This window comes from Takifugu rubripes, chromosome 6, assembly GCF_901000725.2.
Source record: "Takifugu rubripes chromosome 6, fTakRub1.2, whole genome shotgun sequence".
Classification (NCBI taxonomy): Eukaryota; Metazoa; Chordata; class Actinopteri; order Tetraodontiformes; family Tetraodontidae; genus Takifugu; species Takifugu rubripes.
The window spans coordinates 8,515,766-8,527,847 of NC_042290.1; the positions used below are offsets into that span (position 1 = coordinate 8,515,766).

General features: G+C 48.1%; 2 protein-coding genes across 9 annotated transcripts; one reads left to right on the forward strand and one right to left on the reverse strand.

Moving 5' to 3' along the window:
* Nucleotides 1-298: 298 nt before the first annotated feature.
* kmt5aa (lysine methyltransferase 5Aa) lies at nucleotides 299-5,111 on the forward strand. 3 transcript variants are annotated; one of them, XM_011604746.2, is made up of 8 exons: nucleotides 299-658; nucleotides 1,559-1,706; nucleotides 1,795-1,888; nucleotides 1,958-2,059; nucleotides 2,143-2,218; nucleotides 2,458-2,517; nucleotides 2,735-2,925; nucleotides 3,014-5,111. In XM_011604746.2, exons 1-8 carry the CDS (start codon nucleotides 650-652, stop codon nucleotides 3,222-3,224), a joined length of 891 nt encoding a protein of 296 aa, XP_011603048.2. In that variant the 5' UTR covers nucleotides 299-649; the 3' UTR covers nucleotides 3,225-5,111. The 3 variants fall into 3 exon arrangements, with proteins under 3 accessions (XP_011603048.2, XP_011603047.2, XP_011603046.2); XM_011604745.2 differs by having other exon boundaries at nucleotides 300-510; nucleotides 607-658; nucleotides 1,795-2,059; XM_011604744.2 differs by having other exon boundaries at nucleotides 301-658; nucleotides 1,795-2,059.
* A 100-nt stretch (nucleotides 5,112-5,211) lies between these two features.
* On the reverse strand, nucleotides 5,212-11,734 carry rilpl1 (Rab interacting lysosomal protein-like 1). Of its 6 annotated transcripts, none has more exons than XM_029837445.1 (9): nucleotides 11,005-11,729; nucleotides 10,165-10,312; nucleotides 9,530-9,648; nucleotides 9,008-9,268; nucleotides 8,736-8,906; nucleotides 7,880-7,930; nucleotides 7,626-7,783; nucleotides 7,443-7,547; nucleotides 5,212-6,307 (listed from the first exon to the last, which is right to left on the reverse strand). In XM_029837445.1, exons 1-9 carry the CDS (start codon nucleotides 11,290-11,292, stop codon nucleotides 6,181-6,183), a joined length of 1,428 nt encoding a protein of 475 aa, XP_029693305.1. In that variant the 5' UTR covers nucleotides 11,293-11,729; the 3' UTR covers nucleotides 5,212-6,180. The 6 variants fall into 6 exon arrangements, with proteins under 6 accessions (XP_029693305.1, XP_029693302.1, XP_029693303.1 ...); XM_029837444.1 differs by lacking the exon at nucleotides 7,880-7,930 and adding an exon at nucleotides 6,929-7,016 and having other exon boundaries at nucleotides 6,170-6,307; nucleotides 7,626-7,879; nucleotides 11,005-11,734; XM_029837442.1 differs by lacking the exon at nucleotides 7,880-7,930 and having other exon boundaries at nucleotides 7,626-7,879; nucleotides 11,005-11,730.
* Nucleotides 11,735-12,082: the final 348 nt, after the last annotated feature.

Consider the following 12,082-nt stretch of genomic DNA (forward strand, 5'->3'; position numbering starts at 1 on the left):
GAAACTACAACAGTTGACAACAGCTTATTATTTATATATTTGGTTTCCAGCAGACAAACAATGAAAAGTGACAGAATAAAGCAGCTCCTTTGTCTGCTTTTTCAAGGACTTGCTTCTATATTGTCAATTAATCACATTTTTAAAGACTGACTCACGCAGTCCCTTCATATTACCCATTCTATGATAACAATATGCCATTATCATGCACACTCATTGATCAAGGCGTCAATCAATCAGTCAATTAAGGGGTTTTCCTCCCTCAGCCCTTAAATCACTCTGAATTCACCCTCGAGAGCAGCGTGTGGAGCATTTTCGGAGCTGATTTCGGAGCTGTCTCTCTTCTTTAACCCACTCGGGGCTCCTTTCTGCCGGAGCCTGCAGACAGAGGGCGACCTCGCTGCGCTTCTCCTCCACCGACTGGTTGAAAAATGGCGAACCGGGGCTTCGGGGTCCTCCTCGGCTGAGCTTGTGGTGCTTTAAAAATAGAAAGAGTGGCACAAAATCGCCGTGGTAAGGAGCTGCTTGCGCGGAGGACGTTGCTCTACGAGCGGGGGAGGTTCATCTCGAACCGGCCTAAAACTTGAATTCTTTTCTTTCCTCCGAAAGGAAACGCTGGTTCTAATCCAGGAGCCACGAAAACAAGTCGGACATGAACGGTGTAAGTTTGCTTGTTGGGGCATCACCACAACACAGGTTAAATCACCTCAATGAAAGCCGCCTTAAATGTTAACATCTTTCCTTCGAAACGTAGCTACACTGGCGGGCGTGCGCGTATTAGCACTCCGTCACATTTGGGTGAATTGTTTCTGAATGTAACAGTCAAATATTGTGCAGTAGTTACAATCGGGTTCCTTTTTTGTTTGAGTGCTTAGCTAACATGCTAATTCCATGTGTCAGTTAGCCGAGCAGAGCAGTTTTACCGACAGCGGAGGTTTTAAATGTGTCTGTAAGAGGGGAGGGTCGCGGTTTTACAGCAGGTGCCGATTGAAATGTAAGTTTGATCGGAATGATGGATTTTATCGTGAGTTGAGGGCGCATTCGTGCCATGACAGTCTGTTTAAAGGGACAGCTGGGTGGAGCAGCCCGGATCCCTCCTGGGGCCCCGCCCACACCACTTCCGGAAGTAACGGCGGACATTTACTCGAGTAGATTCAGATCCTTTATTGTCGCACACGGGGAAATTTACAGTAATCCGAGTAATCCGTTACATTACTTCAGATATTCCACCAGTAGTTTACAATTCAGACAGAACTCTCCCCTGGACGAAACAGACGTGACTAGTTTAGGGGATTTTGTTTCAAATGTGTAAGACATGATTATCTTGCTTCTAAAATTTTACAACTTTCCAACCCAAAAACAATTAATGAATTAAGCTTTAATAATGTTTTTATTCACATTCAAAGAAACGTAACATTTTAGATTTTGCAACATTGGTCCGATCTCAAAACAGGAAAATGTGTTTTTAAGCATTTGTTTGGCTTTGTATTTTTGTTATAGAAAAGACAGTTTGATGTGTCCATCATGTCATAGATGTTGGGTTTTTTTTGCTCTTTTACAGGAGGCGCTGTACAATAGTCCCGTTGTCACTGCCTTTAACTGCACCAATTCTGTATCGCCTATTCATGATGAAGAGATGATCAAGCCCCAAGAGGGCAGGTGCTCTCCGATATGCCGCCAAGCGAACGGTGCTCAGAGGCAGGCAGACGGTAAATATCTGCTTATTGTGTCATTTGCTGAAGATTCCTGAGGATAAATGCTCTCTTTCTTGTATTTCTAATCTTTCCACCCTTCCAGACAGGATAACCGGTACCATCAGCAACACACCCAAAGACTCAAAGACAGATTTCCCAGAAATGGAGAGCAGCCGCAGCCAGCGTTCACTCTGCTGGTCAGACGAACAGCCGGCGCCTCCTCAGACCTGCCTCAGTCCTCCCGCTGACCTTTCTTTGCCCTTCAGCATTCCCCTCCACAACAACAACAGCAAAAACAGCAGGGCTCTACACAGCCGGCAGAGGAGAGTCCACTTCAAGGTTAAAGGGAATAAATCAGCCAAAAGAACGTAAGCTGTGGTGTCTTTAGAGAAGAGCTGCAGTATGACCCTGTCACACAGGTGACCCACGGTTCTCGTATTTTCTGCTGCAGAGCTGGAGGAAACAGAAAAGTGACCGACTACTATCCAATAAGACGAAGCTCAAGAAAAAGCAACACGGAGCTGAAGGTGAGCTGAACCCCCCCACCAACCCTTCTGAACATCGGGGCCCTTTTCACCTTTTAATCGCACGAGAGCGGAGTAATCGAATCACAAACGCGCACGAGCGGAGTAATCGAATCACAAACGCTCGGCGCTACAAAAAGATGGTAAAAGTAACGATGTCCTGACAAGATGGATAAAGGTGAAAATGCCCCCCCCCCCCCCCCACTTCAGTGCAACGTTCTCACCGTCTTTTTTGTTACCAGTGTGAAGAGAAGAAGCAGATAGATGATCTCATCACCAACGGAATAGAGGAAGGAATGGAGGTACGTTGATCTAGTTTGAGGTTTCCTATCAGGAATGTTGGGAATGCTTGTTGGGACGTTACCAGGGAGGTTTGATCCGTTGGCTCTTTCATCACAATGGCTGATTAATTCCACACACTGAAAGGTCGGAGGTGGCTCGGCTCGAGTTGGAGATAAAACCCTTCCACTCCGGCCATATTTAGCATCTTGACGCTACTCTTGGTATTTTTGTTTGGAGGTGCATCATGTGGAAGGAAAGGGCAGAGCAGTGTTTGCCACGCGGTGTTTCCAGAAAGGCGAGTACGTGGTGGAGTACCACGGCGACCTGCTGCAGTTCACCGACGCCAAAAAGCGGGAGGCAGAATATGCCCAGAACCCCGCCACCGGCTGCTACATGTACTACTTCCAGTACCTCTGCAAGAAATACTGGTCCGATATTTGCTTTTCTAGGATTTCCTTTTGCCCAGCGTGGTTTTAAATGCCTATTTTTTTTATTTTTTTTTTTGGGTCTGTGCAGCGTGGACGCCACCAAAGAGACCGGCCGCATGGGCCGGTTGATAAACCACAGCAAGAACGGAAACTGCCAAACCAAACTCCACGACATCAACGGCGTCCCGCACCTCATCCTCGTCGCCTCCCGGAACATCGACGAGGGCGAGGAGCTGCTGTACGACTATGGTGACCGCAGCAAAGCCTCCATCGCGGCCCACCCGTGGCTCAAATACTGATGGCTGAACCCCCCCCCCCCCACACACACACACACACACACACCTCTTCTTAGCTGTACAGAATGCCTTAGGAACAGAAGGCGCCCCCTACTGTTGGAGGGAGGGGCCGCGGGAGTGTCACAGTTCAGTTGAGATCCATCTGCCTCGTCAGGTGGCTTCTGTACCGTTTTATTTATCTGAATACGGAACATTGTGGTTGTTTTGCAGGACGTTTATTTTGTACATTTTGTATTTCCGACAGACGGATTCTCCTCCAGCATGCAGGTCTCCTTTAAGGCCCTGCGTTTTTATAATGCTTTTTCTTAATTAGTAGTTTCCAGTCGTTGTATTTATGACCCCTCTGGATCACCCAAAACTACCAGATGCAAACTGACTAAACCTTTAAAGGGGGGACTGGGTAATATTGTCAGAGCGGAGTATGATTTGGTTCGTCAGGAGTCGCACGGTGGAGGGGAGCGAGTGGTTCCCTCACGGGCCAGTTCTGGACGCCAGTTCTGGACGCCAGTTCTGGACGCCAGTTCTGGACGCCAGTTCTGGACCGCGTGTGTCGGCGGACTGAAGGATTCCTTATTTTCCGGTGTAAATTAACACGCAGAGTTGCAAAGATGCAGAAACCATTGAGCTCCTTCTGTCTTTTTTATACATTTTAGCTGAGATATTTTTTTAATGTTTAAACTCCGCAGCATGTGAACCGACGGCGTCCAAATCAATTATTATTATTGTATAAAAAAAAAGCAAATATCTTTGCTGGCGTCTATCAGAAACCTTCAAACGGTCTCACTTTGGCTGCACTTTGTAAATATATTTATTGGCTTCCTGTTGCAGTGTTGCAGGTCCATGATGCATCACCTCACCTGCCCCCCCTCCCCAAAGCTTCAATCTACGAGTAATCGTTCCCCCCTCCGTGGTCGCTCTGAGCCCGGTCGTAGCTGTAGGACGCGAACGCAGTCGGTAAACGTGTTTCTCACAACGTCTCGTTCATCCTCTTGAATCTGTATTTGCGGGATGCACCAAAGGTGACGTATTAGTAGGTTTAAAGTATTTCACTTTCACCAGATAATCCACTTTTAACACCTTAAAGCTTCCTGGAGTTTTCCAATCGGCTCTTCCTGTGAATTTGAGTTCTATTTCCTTATCTTTAAAACTAGAAGCACATTATTTTTTCAAATTAATTTGATTAAATGAGTCACTGTTCATTTCTCCTCCGAACAGCCCTGCGGCAGCGTCTTATTTGGTAATAAACGCAGTAGCTTCTCATCACAGGGGCAAAGGTGCATCTACAGGGTTCATCCATGTTGGGTGCTGCAGTGAGTGTGTGTGTGTTTGATGTTTGTGTGTGTGGACACACACATCTTTTACACGACGGACTCGAAGGTTAGCGTTACCAGGCTTCACTGCTGCTGGGGTGTCAGCGTTACTTTAACTGCGCCATCAAAGTTAAATTTCAGTGACTCAGGACAAGAATCCAGATTCAAACTTTCCGGTCTGACGTTACTAATGTAGCAGCGCAACACATTTCTGGGGATGTTTTGCTGTTTTCATTTATTTTGCTGTACAAATCTTCTTCTTCCTACGGCTGGTGTTTGGTTGAAGTTTGTTTGCACCCCCCTCAATTGTAATTGTTTTTTTAAAAAGATGAATTTGAGTCTTAATCAGTTGTTTTTTTGTCAACACTTATTTGCTTTCGGAGTGTGTTCTGGGTTAGGAAACGACAAATCCAATCCTGAACTATTCCAAATATTCCAGCCTGTTACTGAAAGTAGCGAACAAATGCAATAATGGCCCACATTGGCAACACTGACCTGTTCTAGGATGATAGATCTTTGCTGTTGTAGCTCTGAACAAACTGTAATTCTGGGGAATAAAAAAATATGCAAGAACACAACAGTGTGTGTGTTGACATGTTTTGAAGTAACACAGTAACCTTATAAAACGGCGTCCTTGTATAGGAGCTAAAACAGGCGTGAGCAGACAGACACAGCTGAGGATCTGCCCCAGTTTTTATTATTGAACAGATGATTTCTCTGGATGTGCGGTCCAACGGCATTAAACACCTTCAGCCTTCCTCAGCCCTCCTCCTCCTCCTCTTTATTCCTTCTCGGGGCCATTTTAAAATATTTTCTCCATCTCTAAAAACACCACAGCTGTAAAACACACGACGCCTTGTTTTCATTCCATTTTTTTTTTAAAAGTCTTCCCAATTCTGTCAGTAACATGTGATTAGCAACCTGACGATGTGGCTATGGAAAGGTGTTCACTGTAAACAATGCATAGGCGCACAAGGGTGGAAACCCGTTTCCTCGTAGCTGCATTTGCTGCTAAACTGGAGACGTACTGGCAAATAAAAGCTCTTTAGAACCTCCAATGATCTTTTATGTGCTTTTTCATTCCACATCTTCAATAAATACGTCTTTTAAATGACTTGGGAGCTGGTCCGCTTCGACAGAGGTCAATATCTATTGCTCAGGTTCCACCGCCTGGACATTTGTGCTGATTTTTGTTGAACATTAAATCCCGGACACGGTTAGAGAATCGGGGTCGCAGGTTTGCTGGTGATTCTGCTGCACGCGTAATTGTAGAAACCCAGTGAACTTCTTGGAGCGCAGCAGTTATGGCGGGAGTAAATCTCTGCGGCGGCACTTTTAAAAGCACTTAGCAGCTTAATTCTGAGAAGAGCGGGACGCGTCCTCCGTCCCCGCACCTCTCGTGAACCTTCAACCTTTTCGTGCAGCTACAACTTCACACTTTCTGTCTGTCGACTTGAGTTTTCCCTCTTCACCCATTCACTCTTCCTCCCTTTGACCTTTGCACGATGAGCCCATGAGCTTTCAGTAACTGTGAGTCGCTAACAATGGTTTGGTACAAAACTGGCCGAAACTGGCTGAGTGAAGAACACGGGAGCGTCTAAAGCCAGTTTTTGGTGTTTGAATGAACCTCGGTGGGTCCCTGCTGGTGACTACAGGTGCTGTAAGGCCTCCTGGGCTTCCTCTGTGTCCACGCTGTCTCTCGCCGGCCACGAGCTGCTGTCCAGGTGATCGCCTCGCTGCAGGCTGCGCTGCTTGTCTCGTGAGAACAAACTAAACCTGAGAGGAGAAGACGGAGAGGTGGAGAGGGGTGTTTTTAACAACAGGGCGACAGGTGTCAGCATAAGAGTGTAGCATTAGCATTGCTAGGCCCAGCTGATGTGCATATCTTGCCAGAAATGTTATTTATTTGTTATGATGCTGACTAAACGATAAGAAGGGATTTTATCAGTCAAACGGTGAGCGCGCCAGTGCCAGCAGGGTTTTAGCTACAATCTATTATCTGATTGATGCTAAATGGTACATAACAGCACTTTATACTCATGTAAGTCGAGTTAATGTTTCTTGTTTTCTACTTATTCAGACAAAAATTGAGAATTTAGTAAAGCACAAGAAAAGTGATGAAAAAAAAATCAGTTTCTACAGTTATTTTAGGGTTGAGGGGAGCGTTTTTAGCAGATGGTGTTGGAGATCAGACAACACTCTCAAAGTTCATATTCCAACTGGCTGATTTTCATGACCAGCACAAACATTCCAGCAACAATTTTGAATAAAACAGCCCCCACGATCAGCCAATCAGAATATGGAAAATTGGGATAAAGGTTCAAACTGCAACCCCAGCACGTGCAAATCTGCTGGAGACCGTTAGCAGTGAGAAAGCGAGCGGATAAAGAGCCATACAGTAGATAGGAGGCGTCTGATTGGCTGTAAAGTGGGGTCATCGGGGATCAAACCAGCCGCCACCATCGGCATAATTGCTGTGAAGATCCTGTTACACAGAGGCAAAGAATGCACAAACAGGAAGGGGACATGATGGGGGGGGGGAGAGGGACCAACATCAACTTTGAGCCTCTGTTCCACCCAAAGACCATTTACAGTTCACATAAAACCAAACACTTTATCTACACAATCAAATGATGCTCAGCTGCAAACAAGGGAAGCACACAGCAGGCGGGTCACATCTCCCAGAATGCATCAGGAGAAGCATTAGGACGTCGCCTCTGCCTTTACGTTCAAACGATTTGTCACTTTTTTGGAAAAGCTGCCGGGTTAGTGATTTTAAAGGTCGATCACACATCAACCGACGCTAAAGACGCTAAACACAAGATGTTAATTGCGAATGTGAAGCAGCGGAAAGAGGAGAAACGGGGGTGGAGGTCACGACGGGCCGAGGGAACCGGCAGGAACCACTCACAGGCGTTTGATTCCAGACTCGGGCTGCGCTGAAGAACGAGAGCGGCTCCTCAGCTCTGGCGAGGGCGAAGGACTTGGGGTCACGGGGTCATTTTCTGTCTCTTCGCTGCCAACGCAAACATCAGAATCATCAGCATCAGATCAGCCCCCCCCCCCCCCCCCCCGCAGAATAACGCAGGTGCACCTTTTGTAATAAGCCAGCTCCTCCTGCAGCATGAACACTTTGGCCTTGAGCTCATTCCTCTCGTGGAGGACGTCCCTCAGCTCCTGCAGGGTGAAGCGGGGCCGGTTGGGGTCCTTCGGGTCGAGGCCGCCCCCCGTTTCCTCGTCGCACAAGGCCTCCTGTCGCAGAGGGGAGGACGAGTGACACGGAGGCAGTAAAACCGGAGGAGAGGGGGGCGGGAAGGAAGAAGGGAGGTTGGGAGGGAGCGAGGATACCTGGGTAAAATATTGGAACACAGCAGGCATGTCTTCATCGCACATCGCCTCCTGGTGGCAAAGGGTGAAACCTGAGACATCAGGCCTCGTTCCAACACTTCAGCCTTCCTTCCCCCTTTCAACTAATACTCTTTGATGCTTTGACCACCCACACTTCAAAAGCACAGAACGTTAGGGACAACGCAGCTCGTGCAGCTGCCGCTCATGCACGGGAAGCCAAAAATAACCTATTACATAACTGTCTCGTTTCCTGTCCATTCCTTCTCCTCGACAGGATCAGCAATGATTTCTGGGACGCCCGCAGCAACAAAATGGCTGAACTGTGTCGGCTGTCACCCCAGTATCAGGCAGAGGCCATTCATTCGACTCATTTTATGAGAAATAAGTCCGGGTCCATGCTGTTTCATGGTAAGGCTGCTCACAATCCCAGTCTCTTTCAAACACAATCGGAAGACAGCTTTTGTGTGTGTGTGTGTGTGTGTGTGTGGTGTGTGTGTATGGAAATAGCCAAATCTAATAGCCAAATCTCAAATCTAATAGCCAAATCTACAGGTGCAGATGTGTTTTCCTGCTTCAGTATTTGTGTCAGACTCTCAGGATTGTGGCGCATTAAAGGTCATAGCCAAGTGCTGTTAGAGGCTCCCTCTATATTTAGAAAGGTCGCCCGTGCTGTCGTCCGCTCCACCGGTGCCACGGGTCCTGTCGCCCCTCTGTTAGTCTATCGACACCCGCGCCGAGTCACTCTGGCGCTGGTCGCGGGTCACACCAATGTTAGTCCACAACGTGCTTCTTTAAAGCAGCCTTGCTGGAGCTACAGTCACACCACTCTGCTTCGGTAGTCAGAGCGCCGCATTACCCAAATCAACGCCGCCTCGTCCTCGTCTTCCTCGTTCATGCGTCCCTCTGGACTGAGGGAACCGGGCAGGGGTGGCATGGCGGCATCAAGCCTGCCCGACATTGGCTCAGAGGGGTCAGCTCTGCCTGACCAGCCCTCCACCCCCACCTGCATTCTCAAGCCTTTACCGCTCTGACGGAGGAAAGCAAGTATTGTGACACCCGACGCATTTAAAGGAGCATGTTTTCACCCACAACGTGCGACAGGAGACCAACAAAGGTCGTCGCGCTGACCCTTTCACACGCAGGAAGAGCTACCTCGGCAGGTGAGGGCGGCTGAGCCGGAGCCTCCTCAGGGGCCAGATCTCCTTGGAGTCGTTCCCTCAGGCGCGCGACTTCCTGCCGAAGGACACCGACTTCCTGGTCCCGAGCCTGAGCGCTGGCCTCCAGCTCGACCTTCTGCTCGATCAGCGCTTTCCCTTGCGCCTCCACCACAGAAATTTTATGCCGCAGGTCATGGTTGATTTTCATCAGGCGGGACTGCTGCTGCTGGAGCTGCACGTAGACACGCACGTGTTGTGAACAGAGCTTTAGTCTAATCAGAGAATACACTGAGGAACGTTTGAGTTGTAGAATTGTATTATTGAGTTCCGCCACTAGGGGTCTCTCTGCCAACGCTAATGTCAGTGGCTGGAGTCGTTATGTTATCAGATATCGTGAAGAAATTCAGCCAAATGAGACCAAGTATCTGTTGATTACATTCCCAATGAATTTCTCCATGAGATAACGTGATAGAGGCAAACACAGAAGCCTCACCGCCTCGATGTCATCATTTTTCAGGGTGAGCTCTCGATCCTTGGCCCGGATCTCGTCTCTCTGCTTGTCCACCACCTCTTTGAGCCTCTTCATCACCTGCCTCTCTCTCTCCGTCATACCTGAGTACACGAATAGGCCAACAAAAACGATGCTGAACAGCTGAGTTTTAGAAACCATTTGGCTTTTCTGTGTGTGTGTGTGTGTGTGTGTGTGTGTGTGTGTGTCTGTGGCAGGTGTGTTGGTACACTGAGACTGTTTTGTCCACAGTATCTCGGGCTGACTGTGGCCTCTTTGTGGAAACAAGACTGGTTCCCCTTCAGACGCAGAAAGGACTTGCTTTGTGTGTGTGTGTGTGTGTGTGTGTGTGTGTGAGAGAGAGAGAGAGAGGCAGAGAGGTAAAAGCATGTATTTTGTGTAATAATATTTATTTTCCTGCTGGTTGTATCTCTGCCCATTATTTTCTTGATAAATATTTAGATGACCAAATTTAAATATAAAATTCCAAATGTCTGCTAATGCCCGAGGTTCCTCTGAGATTCCTCAACCTGCTGACTGAGGGTTGTAAATTTCGAAGCAACCTTGCGATGCAGGGTGTGAGCTGGTGTTGGATGTGTTTGAGCAGCACGTGCGCGCACCCTCGTGCCTCTGCAGGTCCTCCTCGTTCAGGGGGTCTCTGACGGACAGGTTGGTGAGGAGGCTTTTGTTCTCCTCCTGCAGCTGAGCGATCTGGCTGAGCAGATCCTGAGCTTCTCCCCTCCAGACGTCCTCCACCAGCTCCAGCTCCTGAAGTCACACATCACTCTCCGTTACTGTCTGCTCACACCCAGAATCCCCCAAAGATGAAGCTCCCAGACAGGAAGTGAGTCATGTGCAGCCGGCAGCACATCCTGTCCAGTGTGGGAACATCTGTCGTGTTCCTCGAGATTCTTTCAAAAGACTTTTTTCCACGGTGTTGGAGCAAACTTTTGCATTAAAAAATGACGGAAGCTATTCCTGCCTCATACAGTATATGTTCCTTTTTCCAGCCCAGACTTCCACGTAGGAGATTTTAAACTGCTGTTGCTGCACAAACTCTGTTATTCAGTGACCTGGCGACTGAGTCACAGTCACAAGAAACTTACAGTCGGACTATTTTTATTGCACAGAGCAGAGGCGACTCTGAGCGGTGACCCTCATATCTGTGCCACATACAGCGTAGAAGGACAGGTTATAGAAGGACAAACCCCAACACAAATCCAAATCAGGACCCAGGCTATCATTTGCTGATGAGTTACTATGGTTACAGCCACCGTGTTTCTCTGAAATTACCCTACTATTTTGAATCAGCAGTATATTCTGCTCCCCTGTTTAAAAAACAAGGTTTTGGGATTAATGTAAATGTAAAATAAGTGCATTCAAATAAACTGCAGTCGATTCAAAAATTGACATTATACGTAGCTAATACATAGTGTTGTTGTTGTTGTTTGTCCTTTGACCTTTTTGTGCTTCTTCTCCTTCTGCATCCGATCCAACCTCTCCAGGCGCAGCTTGTCCAGCTCCAGCCGCAGCTCTTCGACCTCCGGGCCGATGCTGTTGCGGCTCACCATCACCTCCAGGATCTCCAGGACCCGCACCACTTTGGGCATCAGCCTGGACAGAGCCTCGCAGCCGTACTGGTCTATGATCCGTTCGAACTCCTGGCCCACCACCGCGGCGATGTCGTACACGTCCATGACGGTGAGGTCCGCCACATTCTTCTCCAGGGCAGACCCGGAGTCCTCCATGACGGTGGTTCTTCTGGCCCTCCCCGCTATCCTATTATGTTTCCCCCGCTACAGCAAACTTCCTTCCTCCGGGACAATTCTGGCGAGTGAGCTCAACTCTAAGGGCTGCGCGTCTCGAAATGGCTGATAACGCACTAAAAAATCCGCATTAAACGCCACAAGTGTCTTCTATCCATCACCGGCAGCAGATTCGGGGCCTCCGTTTGATTTGATTGGAATAAATATCGGCTGTGACCGGAGACCCTCCGCGGCTGTGGCCCATCACTGTCCTGCCCATAACTCACCGTCTATGCGCCATATTTACAATACAGACTTCCGGTCTGGGATTTCAAAATAAAACCAAACGGGTCCAAAACGCCGCCCCTTCCTTTGACATGACCTCATCTTGCTTTTACTTTGAAATAAAGTATTTTGGAGTCACGGGATTTTTCCAATCTTAATTTCCGCCACCTTGACGCAGCTCCACTTCGGAGCGCACAGGAGTCGCAGTGGCAACTTCCATGGTGGTGAGGCTGCAGTTTGTTTTGCGCATGACGGAAATTACAGACAGATGAGGTCGCTGTGAGGATAAATGACAGCTCACGGGAGAGGCTCACGTGTTCTAACCATCATCAAACTAACTGTTCGTGGACGTTCCCGTGCTAATTTAGCAATAAATTGCAGAATGTGCTCCTAATGGAATATTTAAAGGGGCGCATTGTGCACGATAGATGACACAATTTCCCCTGGATTTCAGTTCTGCATTGTTGTGTTGTATTTGACGGCGGTGGGTGTTTTAGATCACAATATA

What these genes read in the sequence shown, in the direction of transcription:
- kmt5aa (XM_011604745.2), top strand. An exon ending in TGCTCAGAGGCAGGCAGACG is followed by an intron (nt 1,707 to 1,794) that starts GTAAATATCTGC and finishes CCACCCTTCCAG; the next exon opens with ACAGGATAACCGGTACCATC. An exon ending in GAATAGAGGAAGGAATGGAG is followed by an intron (nt 2,518 to 2,734) that starts GTACGTTGATCT and finishes TTTTGTTTGGAG; the next exon opens with GTGCATCATGTGGAAGGAAA.
- rilpl1 (XM_029837442.1), bottom strand. Translation starts at nt 11,292, where the DNA reads ATGGAGGACTCCGGGTCTGCCCTGGAGAAGAATGTGGCGGACCTCACC. An exon ending in AGGAGAAGAAGCACAAAAAG is followed by an intron (nt 10,313 to 11,004) that starts GTCAAAGGACAA and finishes GTGTGACTTCAG; the next exon opens with GAGCTGGAGCTGGTGGAGGA. An exon ending in GGACCTGCAGAGGCACGAGG is followed by an intron (nt 9,649 to 10,164) that starts GTGCGCGCACGT and finishes TCGTGTACTCAG; the next exon opens with GTATGACGGAGAGAGAGAGG.